Genomic DNA, 22,140 nt, shown 5'->3' on the forward strand with positions numbered 1-22,140 from the left:
TCAGCACCACCACAGCACCACTCAGCACCACCACAGCATCACACAGCATCACACAGCACCACCACAGCACCACTCAAGACCACCACAGCAGCACCACAGGATCACTCAGCACCACCACAGCACCACTCAGCACCACCACAGCACCACTCAGCACCACCACAGCATCACTCAGCACCACCACAGCACCACTCAGCAACACCACAGCAACACCACAGCACCACTCAGCATCACCACAGCATCACTCAGCACCACCACAGCACCACTCAGCACCACCACAGCATCACTCAGCACCACCACAGCACCACTCAGCACCACCACAGCATCACACAGCATCACACAGCACCACCACAGCACCACTCAAGACCACCACAGCACCACCACAGGATCACTCAGCACCACCACAGCACCACTCGGCAGCACCACTCAGCACCACCACAGCACCACTCAGCACCACCACAGGATCACTCAGCATCACCACACCACCACTCAGCACCACCACATTATCACTCAGCACCACCACCGCATCACTCAGCACCACCACAGCACCACTCAGCACCACCACTGCATCACTCAGCACCACCACAGCACCACTCAGCACCACCACAGCATCACTCAGCACCACTCAGCACCACCACAGCACCACTCAGCACCACCACAGCATCACTCAGTGCAACCCCAGCATCATTCAGCACCACCACAGCATCACTCATCACCACCACAGCATCACTCAGCACCACCATAGCACCACTCAGCACCACCACAGCATCACTCAGCACCTCTCAGCACCACCACAGCATCACTCAGCACCCCCACAGCACCACTCAGCACCACCACATTATCACTCAGCACCACCACCGCATCACTCAACACCACAGCACCACTCAGCACCACCACCGCATCACTCAGCACCACCACAGCATCACTCAGCACCACCACAGCACCACTCAGCACCACCACAGCATCACTCAGCACCACTCAGCACCACCACAGCACCACTCAGCACCACCACAGCATCACTCAGCGCAACCCCAGCATCACTCAGCACCACCACAGCATCACTCATCACCATTCAGCAACACCACAGCATCACTCAGCACCACCATAGCACCACTCAGCACCACCACAGCATCACTCAGCACCTCTCAGCACCACCACAGCATCACTCAGCACCACCACAGCACCACTCAGCACCACCACAGCATCACTCAGCGCAACCCCAGCATCCCTCAGCACCACCACAGCATCACCCAGCGCCACCACAACATCACTCCGCGCCATCACAGCATCAATCTGTGCAACCATTCAACAACAACTGGTTCAAATATGTTCTCTCAATGTTTCAAGCTTTATTACAGATGTCACAAAAAGATGCTAATATTTCACTTCTGTTCTTGGATTTTCATCACAATAAAATACACTGAACATAATCTTCACAAAAGTTATTTACAAAAGTTTAAGCTATTGCCATTGTAAATTACAATCACTTTTATTTAAGTATTAATTATTTAAAAAAATTAAAAGCCATTGTTATTTGTAATATCAATACATCTAAGTCTCGTAAATACAAAACATGTTGCATTACAAATGCTATAGGTGTCACATTTGCAAAAGTTATAACTATTCGCATTGTAAATGACAAAGCTATTCATTTAGCTATTTTCAAAACCAACACATAAATAAAAAATTTGTCATTTACAAGACCAATAGCTCAAACTTTCATAATGCGAGACCTATTGCATTGCAAATGCTTGTTCTTTGGAGGCCCTCTTCAGAGCATCGTCGTGTCAGACAGCGGTAGACGACCTCAGCTGGTGTTCCTCAGCAGTGCGACTGAGAGTGGCAGGGGGCAACCCTCTACATTTTGTTTGACGTATAATTCCTTATTTATTGGTCTGAGATTCTGCCATATTTAGGGTATAAAGTGGATTGGAACACCCAACCTTCAGTCCTGGCCAAGGGATCACTCCCTCTTCTGCCCTTTGTCCCTGTACTGACCGCAGCTTTCTGTGGTGGGCTTTTTCTAAGCCCACACCATAGCGCCTAGAGGCGGTGGAGTTTGTGGACTGAAGTACATAGAGCTCAGAAGATTACAGTTGTAACTTTCTTTAATAAACAGAGACTCCAGGCCCAGAGTACAATCTGTTTACCCCTAGATATCGACTTTCTCGCATTGATATTTACATCTTGATTTGAACTTGACTTCAATCTCCAGACTTTTCATTCCAGCATGATTAAGAGGCCACTGATAAGCTGATCCATCTTCAAAGGAGAGTGGATGTTGAAAGAAGGGGTGGAGGTGGAAGGTGGTCCCAGCCAGTCAGCGAGTCTTGCACAAATGTTGCTTGCAACGAGAAGTAGGGTAGGGGATGAAAACAGCTGCGTAAACCAATTATAATAATTATTGATTAGCCATGCACACATTTATTGTATAAGTGGCATACAACTATGGCCACATAGATAGCAGATACTTCAAAAGCACCCGGACTCTAGTTGTAAATCAGGCTTTCCCCTTGAGTGATTGCTGGTGGAAGCAGGGGATACTTCAGAGGTTGCGTAAATCTATGGCCGTGTTAAAGGAGTCGGGGGTCTGGAGGATGCCCAGTGGACAGCCATAAGGTATGCAAGAGAGAATGGCCGGCTTGATTAAGTGTTCGAGGAGAGGTTCTTTTTTACCTGCCACACACTCTAAAATCATTAACTTTTTCCTGCTCTGTAATTTGAAGGGTGCTAATCTTAAGCTCATCCGTGTTTGCCTAAAGTACATGGTTTTCGTTCCAGCACATACTAAAATGGTCATGAAAAACTCCCCTTGGAAGTTGTGGTCGGTGGTCGTAGTGCAAATATTTTCACTCATTTGCCCAGGGTACCTGTTAATGAGGTTGGGAGCCCCCCTACGGGCCTGCAAGAAGGCGGGTGGCTGGGCTGGTGTTCGTGGGCGCCTGATTTCTGCACCCACTGTACTACACCCATCTTCTCCATTTAAAAACAGCTGCTCGTTACTGGTGTTAGGAACACCTCTGACCCTGGTATTGGGGTGCTGGGATGGGGATGGTGCATGGCAACACCAGACAACTTTGGCGCCATCTTGAAGGCTGTCAGCCAGGCAGGCTCTAGTTGCCCATAGCAGCACCAGGGCTCCTGCTGAACACTCAACTACAAACTTCAGGGGAAAATTAGGTGTTTAAGTTTTGTATAGAACTGTCCAGGGATTAGTATGTGCAAAGAGTAACTTACTACATAAAAGCAATAAAACAACAGTTAATTATATACAGTGAAATAAACTATTTCCGTGGCTATAATTCTGTTCTTATCGCTACACTGAATACCTCCTTTTGTGCTCACAGTGTGGAATCAATACCCCTAAATTTGGAGGAAGCCAAAAGGTCTTTGATGATGTCAATATGCAAACGATTTATATATATATATATATATTTGTATAATTAGTAAAAAAACCTCTTGATGTTGTTTCTTCAGAAGGATGAAACATTAGATGCAGCTGAAGAAATCCTGCGGAGCTGGAGAGGCGCCTCAACTGCACCGTGACTCCAACATATCCCTTCACAACTTCACAAACTGCGGGGGCTGACCCAGGCTGACTGACCCATGCAGCCTCCAAGCGGCGCTGTCTGGAGACAGACCTCACAGTCCAGCGAAGAGCCCTTTTGCGGTCCTACCCAAGATCAAGAGATGAAACTGAACCGAGACTCAAGATGGAATTGACAACAGCACAATTCCTGCCCTGCTTAGATCACAACAACATAGTTTATTTAGAACCTTCACAGAAATATTTCCAAAATCTCTAAAGGATTCAGACACAAGAAGTGCACATATAGGACTCAGAAGCACATCGCCCCAGCATTAAAACAATCACACTGGCTGCTGGAATGAATCAACCTTAAAAAAAACAATTTGTATGAATGGTATTGCTGAGCAAACCCTCGCCACCTTTAGGAATGATCCGTCGCTATGTTCTGGGACGCCTGCTCTGATCTACTGTCATGAAATGAGCACAATAAATTTAATTTTGAAAAAATACAGGGAAAACACTAATGTCCTCATTATGAGCGGCCCACAAAATTGCCCAGATTTTTCCCCTTTCTGAGGTTATCTATACTGTGTTTATTGGTTCCTTCAAGGGTATAGAAAATCCAGGCTATTAGTAGTTGGATGCTGAGTGTCCCCTCGGGAATTACCAAAGAAATCAATCATTTGGGTCCAGTTTAGACAGTAATTTCTCATTTCTTCTTGGATTTTTTCATGGTGGTTTCAGCACCAAAACTCTCTCATATGAAAAAAACAAACCCTTGGAGAATGATTCCAGTGGGGCTGTAACTCCTGACACCAGCCCCGCCAGAATTAAGAGGCCACTCGTAAGGGGGACAGCGATCTCCCTATGGATCCTCCTATTGGAAATTTGCTGCACCTACCAGCCTCCAAGAGAGCACAGAAAGTGAACTCTTCAGGGAAGCCTTTGATGAGCACTGAGCAGCTGTCCTGGCGCTCACCCTTTCCTCCTCTTTTAGACCCCCACCTGTCCTCCCCTCACACAAGATGATCCTTCGTGTTGCTCTTCCCTAGGCACTGCACTACACAGCGGCCTTAGCGACAAGGTGGTGCATTATAAATGTTTTTCTGCGTTGTATCCCTTGGGATTCACTGTGGGTTCCACTCATTCTTATATATAGCAAGTTTCCCCTCTCATATCCTTCAGGATTTCTGGGCCCTCCCTGACACTCTTACTTTGTCAATTGTGTCTTCCTTCTGATCCAGTATCAACCCCTTGTCCTGTTCTTCGCAGGATCTTTGTAATCCCTCTGTCTCTTATCAAGTAGTCCCCTTTCCAATCTCTCCTCTCCATCATAGGAACAGAAGGGTCCCCTGTCCTCTACTCCACAAATCTACTTAGAAATCTCCCCTTTCCAGTCCTCAGGATCCCCTGTGGTCTCTTCTCCCACAACATGATCTGGGTCCTCCTTAGCCGATGCTGTGATGTCATATCTGCTGCATCCTAAGATGTCCTTCTGTCACAAACACCTTGCTTGTGGTATAGAACGTACAAAGTGATACTGCTTTTAAACAAAGGGTACCCTGGTGGGGCTGCCCGCTTATGAGTACCATTGAGTTGGGTAACAATAAACATCTGTTAATCAGCGCCAGGACACCTACGGGTAACAGTGCGCTTTACAAATACACCTGTTATGTTATGTTATGCATGCCGTAGCTACATTCAGGAAACGTCTCATCCTTAACTCTGAATTCTGATCTACTGTCTCCGAAATAAGCCACTAGACTGGATTTTTATTAAAGAAAATTGCAAAGTCTCATTTTTTCTTGTTATCATGTTAAATAATTTACACGTACACAAATAATTGTAGCCACAACTAGCAAACGCCGAGCAGTGCAGATGCATGCTTGAACTCAAAGGACAGATTTTTAAAATAACTTCTGCTCTGTCTTTGCTAATATGACGTATCTAATGGATCAAGTAGGCGCCCTGGTATCCCTGGCCAAAGCAAACCTGGCAGCAAGAAGGCCTCATGGTTCAACGATGATCTCAAGAAGTCCAAGAAACTCTGCCGCTCCCTTGAAAAGGCCTGGAAAAAAGACCCAACCACCAGCACCAAGGACGCCTTCAAAAGCGCCACCCGCACTCACCACCAACTGATCCGAAAAGCCAAGAAAACAGCATTCAAGGATCGACTTGACAACAACGCCCACAACAGCAAGGAACTTTTCAACATCGTTAAGGAATTTTCCAACCCCTCGGCCAACTCCAACGACATCACCCCCTCTCAAACCCTCTGCGACTCCCTAGCCTCTTTTTTCCACAACAAGATTGCAGACATCCACAACAGCTTTGACAACCAACCCGGAAACCAACCCACCCTAACATCTGCTGACCCTCTTCCCCCCGTGAACACCCTTAACGCCTGGAACCCAATCTCCACTGAGGACACCATCCGCCTGATGAATTCCATCCACTCAGGATCCCCCACAGACCCATGCCCTCATCACATCTTCAACAAAGCAGACTCCGTCATAGCACCGCACCTCCGAGACGTCATCAACTGCTCCTTCAACTCCGCTACCTTCCCAGAAGACTGGAAACACGCTGAACTCACCGCCCTTCTAAAAAAACCAACAGCGGACCCCACCGAACTCAAAAATTACCGCCCCATCTCGCTTCTTCCATTCCCGGCCAAAGTCATCGAGAAAGCCGTCAACAACCAGCTCGCCGCCTTCCTCGAAGCCAACAAATCCCTCGACCCCTCACAATCTGGCTTCCGAGCAAAACACAGCACTGAGACCGCCCTCATCGCAGCAACAGACGACATTCGAACTCTACTGGACAATGGAGACACAGTCGCCCTCATCCTCCTCGACCTTTCTGCAGCATTCGATACAGTCTGCCACAGCACCCTTCTACAACGCCTCAATAACATCGGAATTCAAGGAAAAGCACTTGAATGGATCACCTCGTTCCTCACCGGAAGAACCCAGAGAGTCCGCCTTCCTCCATTCAAGTCCGAGGCCTTTGAAGTCATCTGCGGCGTACCTCAAGGATCCTCACTCAGTCCCACCCTCTTCAACGTATACATGAGCCCCCTCGCGGCCATCGCACGCCAACACAACCTCAACATCATCTCTTACGCGGACGACACTCAACTGATCCTTTCTCTCACCAACGACCCCAGCACCGCCAAAACTAACCTACACGAAGGAATGAAAGAAGTTGCCGAATGGATGAAACAAAGCCGTCTGAAACTGAACTCAGACAAAACAGAAGTCCTCATCTTAGGTACATCCCCCTCTGCTTGGGACGACTCCTGGTGGCCGGAAGCCCTCGGAAAAGCACCCATCCCGACAGACCACGCACGGAACCTTGGCGTCATCCTGGATTCTTCACTCTCTATGAACAGACAAGTCAGCGCCGTATCCTCTTCCTGCTTCAACATTCTTCGCATGCTCAGAAAAACATTTCGCTGGATCCCCTCCGAAACAAGGAAAACAGTCACCCACGCCCTGGTCACGAGCCGACTGGACTACGGTAACACCCTCTACGCAGGTACCACCGCCAAACTCCAGAAGAAACTCCAACGAATCCAAAACGCCTCAGCCAGGCTCATATTAGACATCCCACGCAACGAACACATCTCTGGTCACCTTAAAGACCTCCACTGGCTACCCGTCAATAAGAGGATCACTTTCCGTCTGCTTACCCACGCACACAAATCACTCTACGACATCGGACCACATTGCCTCAACTCTCGACTGTCCTTCTACACCCCCTCCCGCCAACTACGTTCTTCCAGCCAAGCCCTCGCCACTGTACCTCGCATTAACAAGACCACCATGGGAGGCAGATCCTTTTCATACCTGGCTGCTAAAACATGGAACTCACTCCCCGCTTACCTTCGCCTCACCCAGAACCACCTAGCGTTCAGAAAGCAGCTTAAAACGTGGATATTTGACAAATAATCCTCCTCCCCTTGCTAAGCGCCTTGAAACCCTCTGGGTATGTAGTGCGCTATACAAATTTTATGACTTGACTTGACTTGACTTGGCCTATGGTGTAAAATAAAGTCACTAAGAAAGCTCCATTTAGGGTGGCAAACGATTAGTCAACCACTTTCTCTCACTTTTAGATATAGACTCTTGCTTGTTGCAGTTTCTGTTCAATTTATACCCTAGCCCGTCCAGTTTCCTTGTGCTCCTTTGCTTTCCCATCTTTTTGTGTAAAACACTCCCTCCTGTCAGGTGGAGTCCTGTATAACTAGATACATTACCTTTGCCATTTATTTCCTTCCAAAACATGCATTTTCCACTTACAGTTAAGGAAACCTGAGGCAGTCATTGGAAGTGCAAAAGTAATAGAATCTCTGTGCCCCAGACAAACTGTGAAAGGTATGTATGGTGAGGGCTGTTGCTGAACAAGGAACTAGAGACACTGTGTAAGAAACAAAGCAACTAAACACAGTAAACCTGCTGCCACGGCTCACACCATGGTCTTAGGGAATAAACTCTAACCAACAAATAAAGATGTGTATAGATCTCTAAGACCCAACATATAAAGAGCATTTTGAAGACTATTCAGAATATTTCTTATCTGGCTTTCTGCCAATGCATTACATACTACCACAAATTCTTCTTTTGCAAGAACTGAGGGCCCGATTCACAAAATTAATCTGAGACAAAATCCTAACTTTACGACTTTCTATATTCACAGAAGGCATTTAGGAGTACTAAAGTTAGGTTTGTGTCTGAGTTGAACTTAAGTTTGTTTTAAGTTTATCTTCAGACCAAAACATATAATTGACTGAGACAAAATCCTAACTTTAGTACCCCTGAATGCCTTCTCGTTATCCCAGCAAAAACCTTGTATGTTTTCCTTTTTAAAAAAAGCAGCTGTAGGTGATAGCACTCATTCTAACAGCAACATCTTCAATGCATTGACGATTAACATTTTCAAATCCAAGGAAACCTTGAGTGTTTTTAACACTAGTAGTGTAGTCTATTCAAGAATGGCAAAAACCTTTGGATCCAGCAAGGCCTGAAACATTCAATCCTAATCCAATATAGTATGTCTCCACCTTTTCACAATTACATTTTTCAGGTTTACAAGTCAGATAATGTTGCTGGAGTCCAGATAACACTCATTCCATTTATTCTCGGTATTCCATGAGAGTTTTAGAAAACTGATTTAGAAGTCCTGCATGCAGCACTTGGCTGATCAGGTTTGGTAAACACTTTTGCTCTTTGTAAAATATCTTTGATGAGCAGTAAAGGTTATTGGTCATTGTTCAGATTTAGATTTAAACCTCTACATTCAATGCTAAATATAAGATCTCAGTCTTTATAACAAAAACAAGATGTCCCTGCCAGAGTAGAGGAATGTACAATCAACCCATTTTGTAAATTTTCCTGAAAATAGGATTTAAGCATACCCTTCTCAGTTTTGACAGGGAATGGAATTATCCAAAGGGTACAGCGGCACCAAGTTCAGTCATTGACCCTTGACCCTCTGGGCCGGTCACCCCTCGCACTGCGCACACTCCCCGTGAGTGAGCCCAGGCTGCCCCCGATCCGCCGAGTGCCGCCGCTGCTCGCAGCTGTGCCCCTGATCGTTTGTATTCTGTGCCTTGCCACTATTGTTTTGTATTTTGTATCTTGCCTTTTCTTGTCGATACCCTGTGTTGCCCAGCGTGTGCTTGACCCACTTGCTGTGCCCAGCTCCTACCGCGTTTCCCGCCCTCTCCCCGCTCTCCGCCGCTGCTCCCCTGCGGCCCGCCCCCTTCTTTTCTTTTCTTTTTTGTGTCCCTTCCCATTCGCCGCCCCGCTCCCGCCTCCCAGCTGCTCCTCCCTCCCACTTTGCCATTTATGGCGGAGTGCACGTGCACGTGCAGAGAGCACGCGCAGCGAGCGCGCACAGCGGGTGCGCCGATTGTGCGCCGAAGGCGCGCCAAAGGCAAGCCCGTCGACGCCCGTCCGCGCCTGGACCGCGCCCAGCGCCAGAACCCCTGGCCGCCGACGATGCCCGCCCACACGACAGACCTACGACGCCGCCACCCTCATCGCACTCAAACCCGACCGACCCAGACCCTGCCACCGAGCCACCCCGAGACGCACCCACGGACCCTTCACCTGTCAAGCCTGCAAGTTCACCTGCCTCCGGACCTGCACCGCACCCACCAAGCCGAGCCCTGACAACAGCCATCTCAAGTGCATCCTGCTCAACACCCACTCCATCCACAGACACGCCATCGAACTTTGGAACCTGCTCGACACAACCTCACCAGACGTCGCCTTCCTCACAGAAACCTGGATGAACGCCTCCTCTGCATCCGACATCGCCAACGCCATCCCAGACGGTACAAGATCACCCGGAGAGACCGCGCCAACCAGACTGGAGGGGGCATCGCCACCTACACAAGAACACCATCCGCATCACAACCGACTCCAACGACACCTTCTCCGCCACCGAGCACCTCCACTTCCAGATACACACAAAGACGACCCTCAGAGGCACCCTCGTCTACAGACCCCCGGGACCACGCACACATTTCTGCGAAGACATCACAGACTTCATCAGCCCGCACGCCCTCCCCTCCGTTGACTACATCCTCCTAGGGGACCTCAACTTCCACCTGGAGAACAACAAGGACCGCAACACCGCCACCCTGCTGGACAACCTCGCCAATCTCGGACTCAAGCAACTGGTCAACACCCCCACCCACTACGCCGGCCACACGCTTGATCCCGTCTTCTCATCCAGCAAGCACATCACCTTCAGCCACTCCACCGGACTTCACTGGACCGACCACAGCTGCGTCCACTTCAGCTTCAGAAGAACCACGACCCACCACCACCCGCAACAGGTCCCTCACAGGAGCTGGAGCAAGATCACCGCCGAGCAGCTCACCACCTCCCTCAGCCAGAACCCACCCTCCAGCACAACGGACCCCAACGAAGCAGCCCGCAACTTCACGCAGTGGCTGACCGCCTGCGCCGACGACCTCGTGCCACTGAAGAACCCTCCCAGCTGACCCGGCAGCAAGAAAGCCTCCTGGTTCACCGACGAGCTCAAGGACTCCAAGAAGAACTGCCGCACCCTCGAGAAAGCCTGGCTCCTCGACCAGACCACAGACAACATGACCGCCCTCAAACAAGCCACCCGCAAGCACCACCAGCTTATCCGCACCACCAAGAAAAAATCACTGAAGGAACGACTGGACAGCAACGCCCACGACAGCAAGGAACTCTTCTGCATCAAAGAAACAAATCGCAGATTCATCACCCTCCGGCACCCTGGTTCAATGACTCTCTTCGCCAAGTAAAATCTCACTGCAAAAAACTGGAGCGAATTTGGCGCTCCAATTATTGCACAGACCATAAAACAAAATACAAGGCTGCCCTCAAAGCTTATCACTCTGCCTGCGATACTGCCAGAGCTAACTATGCTAACAGTACTATACTTACCGCCCAAAATAGGCCGAAGGCCCTGTTCAAAATAATCAAAGATCTCTCAGGTGCATCTTCTTCACCTAAAGACCCTTGCCTGGACACTGTTCAGTGTAATGTACTAGCTAACTTCTTCCTGGAGAAAATTGACAGGATTTACGATACTTTTAATACCACCCCTGCTGCATCTACCCTCTCTGATTACACACCTCCTACTTTCCTTCCTGCTGATGCCGACAGTTTAACGCCCATTGTTCCCCAACTCCATTCCTGGGAACCAATCTCCCCTATGCTCTTAATAAAATATCTTCAAAATATTAAATCTGGCTCCCCCCTTGACCCAATGCCTCCTCAAATCCTGAGTACCCTGGACCCAGCCTTACTCCAGATTATTCTGGATGTTCTGAATGCTTCATTGATCGAAGCCACTGTTCCTAATGAATGGAAACACGCGATGGTGGTTCCATTGTTAAAAAAGGCTAACGCCGATCCAAACATCCCCTCCAATTTTCGCCCTATTTCCTTGCTCTCATGTTACTCCAAAGTTCTTGAGAAGCATGTCAATTCCTTGCTTAGCTCTTATGTTGAAGCTTCTAATCTTCTTCACTGCTCACAGTCCGGGTTCAGGGCTGGCTTTTCCACAGAGACCACTCTTCTCGGTGTGTCGGAGACCATCAGAAGACAGGTGGACAATGGGGAGACAGTGGCACTCATTTTGCTTGATTTGAGTGCCGCATTCGATACTGTCTCCCATTCCATCTTACTGTCCACCTTGAAATCTGTGGGTATTGATGGACCCGCCCTGGCCTGGATTGCTAGCTTTCTTTCTGATCGCACTTTTCAAGTCTTTTCTTCTACTTCTGTTTCCTCTATATTCCCCTCCCCTCACGGTGTTCCCCAGGGGTCTATTCTAAGCCCTCTTTTCTTTAATCTGTATGTGAGACCCCTGGCATTCTTGGCTGAGCAAGCTGGTCTCACAATCTATTCGTACGCAGACGATACACAAATCGTCTACTCTCTCTCCACCAATAAACATCTTCCCACTTCTTCCCTACAAGCCGGATTGAAACACATATCTGACTGGATGTACAAACATAAATTCAAATTAAATGGGGACAAAACCGAGCTGCTCCTGTTTGGTCCTGATACCTCACTCTGGGGCCCGCAACATTGGCCTCTTCAGATGGGCCCTCCACCAACTCCATCTGTGACTGCCCGCAATCTGGGGGTCCTCCTTGACAACCAGTTATCTTTTAAGCAACACGTTGTAAAAGTCTCTGCCACCTGTACCACCATCATCAGGTGGCTAAGAAAAATCACGTGGATGCTTCCAGCTGACACCCTGAGGACTGTAGTCCAGGCTCTTGTCACCTCACGTATGGACTACGGGAACATTCTACTGTTGGGTGCCTGTAAGGAGGTAATAAAGAAATACCAGGTGGTACAGAACATGGCAGTTCGCCTTATATGTAACTTTCCTGCCAGATCATCGGCCACCACCCATCTGCGCAAACTTCACTGGTTACGAATCGAGAACCGAGTGAAATTCAAAGCACTCCGTCTAATGCATCATATTAAGACCAGCAAAGCTCCGAAATATCTATCCTCTTTGGTGCAGCAATATGTTCCCCCCCGCACACTGAGGTCCTCCACTCAAAACAAATTTAGGATACCCCGTGTTAACAGAGCTAAAATGGGCGGTCGCTCGTTCTCCTTTTTAGCACCTTCTTTATGGAACTCTCTACCCCAAACTCTGCGTTCTGAAAGCAGTTATCTGACATTCCGTAAAGGAATTAAGACCTGGCTTTTTAACACCTAATCTGCATGTATTTTATTCCTCACACCTAGTTTACCTTTGTTTGCTTTAGCGCCGGGAAACCTCCGGGTAGCTGCGTGCTTAATAAATGTAATTATAATAATATAATAATAATAATCGTCAAGGAGTTCTCCAACCCCAGCACCAGCAACAACGACATCACTCCTTCACAAGATCTCTGCGACTCTCTCGCCTCTTTCTTCCACCGCAAGATCGCCGACATCCACAACAGCTTCGGCGCACCATCCACGCACCCAACCGTCGAACCAACGCCCCCCACCACCACCCTCCGCACCTGGACCACGGTGACCACCGAAGACACAGCCCGCACGATGAACACCATCCACTCCGGATCTCCAACTGACCCCTGCCCCCACCACGTCTTCAACAAGGCCGACTCCACCATCGCAGCCCAACTCCGGAACATCATCAACACCTCCTTCAACACCGCCACCTTCCCGAAGCGCCCTACTGAAGAAAGCAACAGCGGACCCCACGGACCTCAAGAACTTCCGCCCCATCTCGCTCCTTCCTTTTCCTGCCAAAGTCATCGAGAAGACCGTCAACAGACAGCTTGCCGCCTTCCTCGAGACAAACGGATCCCTCAACCCCTCGCAGTCCGGGTTCCGAGCCAACCACAGCACCGAGACCGCCCTCATCGCAGCCACCGATGACATCAGAACCCTGCTCGACAACGGGGAAACAGCGGCCCTCATCCTCCTGGACCTTTCTGCAGCGTTCGACACTGTCTGCCACCGCACCCTAGTTCAACGCCTCAGTAACATCGGTATCCAAGAGAAGGCACTGGAGTGGATCATCTCGTTCCTCGCAGGAAGAACTCAGAGAGTCCGCCTCCCCCCGTTTCGATCCGAGGCCACCGAAGTCATCTGCGGCGTACCGCTAGGATCATCACTCAGCCCCACCCTCTTCAACGTCTACATGAGACCTCTTGCAGCCATCACACTCCAACACAACCTCAACATCATCTCCTACGCCGACGACACCCAACTGATCCTCTCCCTCACCAGAGACCCCGCCACCGCCAGAACTAGCCTACACGAAGGGATGAAAGACGTCGCCGAGTGGATGAAGAACAGCTGCCTGAAACTGAACTCAGACAAGACGGAAGTCCTCATCCTGGGACTATCGCCCTCCGCCTGGGACGACTCCTGGTGGCCCCCCGCCCTGGGCACCACTCCCAAGCCAACAGACCACGCACGCAACCTGGGCTTCATCCTGGACTCCTCCCTCTCGATGACCAAACAAGTCAACGCCGTCTCCTCATCATGCTTCAACACCCTACGCATGCTCCGCAAGATCTTCCGATGGATCCCAACCGAAACCAGGAAGACGGTCACCCAGGCACGCATCACCAGCCGACTGGACTACGGAAACACCCTCTATGCCGGAACCACAGCCAAGCTACAGAAAAGACTCCAACCCATCCAGAACGCCTCCGCCCGACTCATCCTGGACATCCCCTGACGCAGCCACATCTCCGGCCACCTGAGGGACCTGCACTGGCTCCCCGTCAGCAAGAGGATCACGTGCAGGCTCCTCACCCACGCACACAAGTCTCTCCACGACCTGGGCCCCAAGTACCTCAACGACCGCCAGACCTTCTACACGCCCACCCGCCAGCTACGTTCTACAAGCCTCGCCCTCGCCGCCGTACCACGCATCCAAAGAGCCACCGCCAGAGGAAGATCCTTCTCCTACCTGGCGGCCAAGACATGGAACTCCCTCCCCATCCACCTCCGGCTGACAATCTCGCCTTCAGGAGACAACTCAAGACCTGGCTGTTCGAGCAATAGCGGACCCACTCCCCCAAGCGCCTTGAGACCTTTCCGGGTGAGTAGTGCGCTATACAAATGTTATGATTGATTGATTGATTGAGTCATTGTAGCACAATCATATTCCCTATGAAAGGGAAGCAAGCAGACCTCAGGCTTAGCAAAAACTGGAGAAAAACTTTTACCAAGGTGGCGCAAAATAAAAGCTAGCCAAAATTCAATTTGACTTGTAATCTTTTATCATTTCATTTGGTGACCAATTACTTTCTGCCAATCACGGAAGCAAACCTGTGATGACAAGGAAACATTTTGTTATCGAATTTCATGTACGAACTGCACCAGCCAAGGAATTCCAGAAATTAGATCATCATTAAGAGAGGTTACTTCAATGTGGTTTCCAAAAGAAATCTGTAATGGTCAAGAAGCCTCCTGTACTGGACCTGAATCCAAGTGTGTACCATCAACAGTTTGAAATGGTCTCTTATAAAACTCTTTAAGGAATATTGCTTGTAAGAGCTCAATTGTGATTGTTAAACATTCCACGTGCACCACCGTCCAACAGTGCCGGAACATTCATTGTCTTCTTCGATCTTCAAAATGATAAGATCATTTGCTACCTGAACCACTCTGGGAACATCCAATATAAGGTGGCCAATGCACAGCCTCTATCTTCCCTTCCACTGCTCCAATGTTCTTGTTATGATAAGGAATATCGAAAGTATTTACCTTCGTAATGAGCTTTCAGGTGGGCACTCCAACAGCAGGTTCCTCACCTTGTGACTATTCCCCGGGCATCATACTGGATCTGAAAACCTTTAGGGCAGTTTTCCTTTGTTTCAGTAGGTGGCGTCACGCGGCTCCACACCGACGTCATCCCGCTCCAGAAGTGACGAGCAGAGCTGCATGTAAGCGCCCCCCATGCACCCACACATATGTTAGTTGCTTTCTACGCTGTCTGCACCATCAGACACAGAGCCCATCAACAGATTGGCGTGCCCGGTGTGCAGTTTTATAGATTGGGATTGTTTTAGATAGAAAACCATTCAGCTCACAGAACAGGGCGGTAGAAGGGTTGGGAAAGAATCTGCGGTTAGAGTATCCATCAGAAAGAGCGCTAATGAAGGTAAGTAACTTGTTCTTCTGATGGATGCATCTAACTGCAATTTACTTTTTTCATGAATAGGTGCCATAGTAGCACCTCCCAAAGTGGTTAGTCTGTGAACTGGCTTAGACCAAAAGGTCCTGCAGCCCTGACTGTTGAGATAGAAGTGCTTCATGCACATGTGTACCGACTCCCATGTAGCGGCTTAACACATATTCAAGACAGGCACCCCACCCTGGTGGATGTATGTCAGTACAACGCGATCTTTTAGATCGGAGTACTTTACAACGCGGTTATTACACACACAAGACGTTACAACGACTTGTGTTGGAGGGCGCGGATTGAGGATTATTATAATTTTCTATTCCAACACCAGCCCACATAACAGTAGGGACGGTGTTGGAATATAAAATTACAATATTCCTTAACCAACAGCGCCATCCAGCGCGAATCGTAGTAACGACTTGTGTTGTAATGGCAGCGTGGTAAAGGTAGTGCGGTGTAAACACTGCGTTGTAAACGATGTTTCCCACCCTGGTGGAATGAGCCAGCAAGCTCCCTTAGGGCTGCTTCTTGGCCAGTGTTTTTGAAACCATGGGTCAGTGCCACCAAATCATGCCTCCGAGACACAAAGGATGTAATTAAATTGAGAGCCATCCTTTCATGCCATCTACACAGCTCCTTGCTCCAATTGACCTAAATGTGCGTTATACTAATATCCCTCAACAAGCTGCCCTTGAAGTAGTCAGAGACGTGCTTAACCGTAGAGAACAACCTACACAGATCCCCACTTAATTCATAGTGGAACTACTGAACATAGCGATGACCATGAATTATTTTATGTTCCTGGGGGAGTATTTTCAAACCTTTGGAATATCAATGGAAGCTGAGTTCCCCCCGGACTTGGATGACATCTTTATGGACACGTATGAGGGTATCCATATTTACAATAGCAATAATCCATTTTTGAAACACAGTACTTAGTAGCAACGGTATGTTGATTTTTTGTTGATTTGGATCGGAGACTTGACACTCTACAATATTTTTTTCAATGGGTAAACGACAGATGAATGAGTACAGATTTGTATAGCGCTGGCTACCCGGGGGCATCCCAGCGCTTTAGACCTATCTCAGACAAATCACTCAGCAGAACAGGAAGGTCTTCAGCCGCTTTCTAAACTGTAAATGATTAGGCTCAAGCCGCAGGTAATCGGGCAGCTGATTCCAACTTTTTGCTGCCTGTACTGCAAAACGTCGGCCCCCTGTACGAGAACGCTTGATCCTCGGGACAGACAGCAAATTGCTGTTTCTAACAGTGAGTAATTGCCAAATGTGTGAATGTGGGAAGCTGGCTTGGTATATGGTGTACACTTATGTAAGTGGGCACCTTGCACCAGTCCAGACAACCCTTATAGTGATTGTAGTGGTCTTAGACAACCTTAGAAAGCTCTCTAAGTGGTAGCTGTGGAAGCAAACTTCAGGCTTAGTACAAAGCAGCTTGTTTTACCAAAACATAACCGTATTAGTATAGATTAAGTGTATTAGTATAGATTAAGTGAAAAAGAACCACAATGTGTATTTAAAATATGTATTTATTACAAGACACTTACTAACACATACAGATATCTCCTATCTGGAAATATACACAATACATACAATACTTTTCAATAGAAACAGGTAAGTAGCACGTAATACAAAGTGGTCACGAGGGGGAGACCAAACCATATACTAAAATAGTGGTATGCAAACCACGACTCCAGTCACGACTATACCCAGAAGACGTAGAAGTGCCGGGGACCCAAGGAACCACCCAAGGTACGTAACTAGGAGCCCCACGGAGAACACGACTGCGGGATCAATGCAAGTCAATGGGTAAGTCGGGGTGGCAATTTTAAAGAAGAAGGACCCTTCCCAGTGGACCCTGAAGAAACCCTGTGGAAGACAGAATGTTGGAGAGCCACCCCACCCGTGGATACGTTACGAACCAGGACACCTGCACCAGGGAAGCTGGGTGCATAGGTGGGAATTGGCGTCGGCCACCACCATTGAACCCAATGGTGGACTTCAGAAAGATGCCGCGGCTGGGGAAGGTGCAAGTGTCCGATGGAACCCAAAGGTGGATTCAAGAAGAGAAGTACTTGCAAGCAGAGGGGACAGAGTCTATGCCACTCAGGAGTGACCAGGAGGCACAGTAGACAAATGCCCCCGATGTCGAGTGTTGCAAGGAAGCTGGCGATGACCTTGAATCTGCAGCTGTGCGGACGTAGCGATGCTGTGCATGACATCATATCTGGATACGAGCTGTCCCACATCGGATGTAGAGAGTTGAGGGGTCAGTGTCCGACTGAAGCATCAACATGCCTTGGCAACGTGGAAGTCGAAGAAGATACAATGTCGGGACCAGCAAGGTTCAGGAGACTTACAAACAACAGGGAGTCAGGGCAGGTCCAAGTAATCAGAGGAGCCCAAAGAATTCAAAGATGACCCTGAAGAGGACCCACAGGCCAGAGGCACTGGAGTCGCAAGAGTACCTCGAGCAGCTCATCAAAGATGCAGGCACACGGTGCAAGTGATGTGGTGAGGATGAAGATCTTGGTAACAGGAGATGCTTGAGGTTGGGGCTACATGGAGCCCGAAGATCTTGGTGGAAGAAAGCCAACTAGCCTTTGCAACTTCAAGTCGATGCAGTGCACGGGGGTTCGGTTCCTGCGGCTCCGACGAGGGCTACTGGCCTCACACTTGATGAGAGGACAGGGCAGGCCTCGAGGGATGTGAAGAACCACCACCTGTGTTGCTGAGTCTTTCCGAGTCAGTGGGAGCCCAGAATCAGCAGACTGGTCAGCTTAGTTGCAGGGAAGTGACTTCTTCACTTCGTGGGATATTCCTTCCGTAAGGTTCCTGTATGGTTCACAGGCATGGACAGGCATGGACATTGCAGCAGATGAGCAGGGCAATGAGATCAGGAGCAGCAGGAGTCTTCCCAGTTGCAAACTTGATGTCCAGGCCGAAGTCCAGAGTGCGCAGACGGTAGAAGAAAAAGTGGTGTCTGAAATTAATCTCGTCCCACGACGAATCTAGGGACCCACCCTCAGGTAAGTCCTTAAGTACCCTAAGGAAAGGGTTGGGACGATTCAGGGTTCCCTCGCAGGGGAGGGGTTGGACAATGTAAATGTAAATTGATACTTGTATAGCGTACTACTCACCCGCAAGGGTCTCAAGGCGCTTGTATGAATACCGCTGTGGAACCCATCCTGGCTTTCCCTGTGAGGCGTCCACTCCTGGGCACCCCCAAGGTGGAGACCAGGCATCCTTAGCGTTGTGGGGGCCGTTGTGGAGATTAAGCAAGCTATTGCCCAGAGTTGCAGAGTGGGACTCCATGATTTGAATAGGCACTGAGGCGAGAATTATCAGGTCCGTGGAATTTTTTAGCCCAAGACCCGCCGAGGCGGGGAATTGAACCCTGGTCCCGGGCCAGACCTCTGCATCAGGGTCTGCCACTCTAACCATTGAGCCACACTTCTCCACAATGGAGAGGATACTCCCATGTCCTTTGTCCAGTTTCGTGCCAGAGGGGGAGCCAACGACTCCCTGAGCTGGTTTGAACTGGACTATGCAAAGTGGGCACCAAGTTGCCCTTCAAGCAGACTGAGTGGCGCTAACAAGCACTCTCACCTGGCCCCAATACACTAAACCCTGTCTGGGACGTGGTCACACCTTTCTGTGACAGGATACCTATTGTTCTGCCTTCCCCTGCCTGAGCTTATCTCAGCAGCAGGAGGGCAGAATCGTGTCTCTGATCGACAGCAGCCATGTTGTGCTGTCCGGGTCTAGAAGACTGGTACCAGGAGCATTGAGAGCCTCCGGCAGGAGCTTTCCAGATATAAAAAATGATAGGTTTCGATACAGCCAGTTTTGAGATGGTCATCTCGTAATGACGCGTTTCCCCTAAATATGTTATATGGGGCTGTAGGGCTGTCCTGCTCTTGCAGGGGCACCCTCACACTTAGAACCGAACACCCTGCCTTCAGGATTGAAAGGCCGGCTCTAGGGGTGACTTATAGGTTTTAAGTGCAGTGACGTTATATATAGGAAAACCTATATCTTTCGTATGTGGTGCTAGCACCAGCTTACACAGGCAGCAATGGCAGGCCTGTAGTTACAAATTGAGTGGCCTCCCATGGGTGGCATAACATATGCTTCAGCCCATGGGGACCCCTGGTGTACCTATGCCTTGGGTACCTTAGTACCATACACTAGGGACTGATAAGTGTACACCAGTGTCCAATCTGGGATGTACCTAAGTACTTACCATATCAATTTTGGGGAGAAAGCAGAGAGACTGGGGTCCTGGTTAGCAGGATCCCAGTCAGACTAGTCAGAAAAGTGTTACATCAAGCAAAAAGTGGGGGTAACCATAAAAGCAGATCCTACTTTCCCAGACAACCCCATCAAACCTAAGGAGATGAGACTAACCTTGCCCAGTTGAGTCCTCATTTTCTAAGTGGAAATATCTGGAGAGTCCATCTGCATTGGCATGGTCACTCCCAGGTCTATGTTCCACTGTATAGTCCATCCTCTGTAGGGTAATGGAACACCTCAAATGTTTGGGGTTTTCATCCTTCATCTGTTTAAGCCATAAGAGGGGCGTGTGGTCTGTCCGAACAAGGAAATGAGTGCCAAACAAGTATGGCCTCAGCTTCTTCAGGGCCCAAACCACAGCAAAGGCCTCCCTCTCAATAGCTGACCAACGTTTCTCCCTGGGGGTCACCCTTCTGCTGATAAAAGCTATTGGTTTTTCAGTACAGGAAAAGAATCGAGCTGCCTTTTCAATGCCTGACTATAAATGCTAGGACTCTCTGTATACCCTTGTGGAGCTCTACAGAATCTGTATGATCTATCATTCAAAGTGAAGCCGAACAAATAACGGCTGTCAGGATGACTAGGTACACTAAATGTAGTGGTAGTAGGAGGAACCATAGTAAGAAGTGTTGTGATGTCAGAGACTACCGGGTATTGGGGCACCACAATTTTGTTAACCTCTCGTAAATCAATAATGAATCTGTAAATTTTTGGATCAGTGTCTCTTTTCAAAATAAGAAGGATAGGGCTATTACAAATGTTATAATGGACTTCTTCCACAACCCCCACCTTGATCAAATCTTGAACAATATGCGTCAACGCTTCTTCGCCTTCCCGAGATATTTTATATTGGGGCAGTCGAGGCAATGAAGCACCTTCCTTCACTTGAATGTGTACTGTTAGGATAACCATTTGTCCCACATCGGTATCTGATTTAGCCCACAAAGTCCTAGGTAAGGATGCCAGAGCGACATCCTCTTTAATGGGACAAGACCTCTCAACCATTGGATAGTTATCATTTAAAATAACACGCACACCTTCTAGGGAACTGTGGGAAAGTGCCATCTTTCTTGCATTGGTATGCCCCCACTTTTTGCTGAATTGCTGATGTGCTTTGACTGAGTGGGCTCTGGACTCCTTCCAATCAGGTGCCCAGGGACTGTTTTCCTTCCCTAACAACTGTATTGAAGCTGAAACCCCATTGGCATCTCTGGCCACATGTCAGCCCCTGGTAAAAGGTACCCTAGGTACCCAGGGCATTGTGACCAGAGAAGACCCCTAAGGGCTGCACCACTTATTGTGCCACCCTTAGGGTCCATGCACCCTGACATCCACACACTGCCTTTGCAGACTGAGTGGCCTGGTGCAGAACTAAACCAAGAGTCGACATGGCACACATCCCTGTGTGCCATGCCCATACACCCACTGCCATGGCATACATCAGTCACCCCTCTAGTTGGGTGCCCCAGGCCAGTGGTGTGGGCACAGGTGCAGGAGCCCTGTGCCCTTACAGGGCCATTCATGGGCACTGTAGTGCAGTGCTGCCATTAAGAGTATATGGTGCTGGGAGATTGTCATACAAACTCCACAGCACCATAATGGCTTCACTGAAGACTGACAAGTTTGATATCAAACTTCTCAGCACATTAAACCCACACTGATGCCACTGTGGGATTTAATGTAAAATGCACTACAGAGGGCGTCTTAGAGATGCCCCCTGCAACCTAACCTACAATCCACGTCTCGTCTTAGAGGCTGCCTAGGCGGTCACACAGCAGACATGTTGCTGGACCCCTTGGTGGAGAGCCCCCGCTCCCCTGGGCCAGCAGCAATGCACATCCTGGGCGAGGTGCTAGGCCTCCTCCTCCAGGATGGGCAGGGGGAAGCTTCAAATGCATACCGCCTTTGTGAGCTTCTCCAGACCACTTGCTGTACTGAGCAACTGGCCCCCACCGGTCCTGAACCCCACTCTGGCGGGAAGACTGGCGGGAAAACCTAAGTGAGGAAAAGGGGTGTGCCAGCCTGTGCCAACTCCACCCCTCAGGTGGGGGAGGCGAGGTGAAGCACAACTCTGGGCTCCGGCCATCTTGAGGATGGGGAGCCCTGTCCAA

The 22,140-nt window shown here is 49.1% G+C and overlaps 1 protein-coding gene across 12 annotated transcripts in view; it reads left to right on the forward strand.

The window, feature by feature from the left end:
* KYAT1 (kynurenine aminotransferase 1) overlaps positions 1-5,321 on the forward strand; it is a 350,381-nt gene extending 345,060 nt beyond the window's left edge. For all 12 annotated transcript variants that reach the window (XM_086924868.1, XM_086924877.1, XM_086924878.1 and 9 more), the window contains one exon: positions 3,475-5,321. In XM_086924868.1, the coding sequence (XP_086780994.1) occupies positions 3,475-3,543 (69 nt within the window). In that variant the 3' untranslated portion in view covers positions 3,544-5,321. The remainder of the gene's footprint in view (positions 1-3,474) is intronic.
* Positions 5,322-22,140: the final 16,819 nt, after the last annotated feature.

This window comes from Lissotriton vulgaris, chromosome 5 (genome assembly GCF_964263255.1).
Source record: "Lissotriton vulgaris chromosome 5, aLisVul1.2, whole genome shotgun sequence".
Classification (NCBI taxonomy): domain Eukaryota; kingdom Metazoa; phylum Chordata; class Amphibia; order Caudata; family Salamandridae; genus Lissotriton; species Lissotriton vulgaris.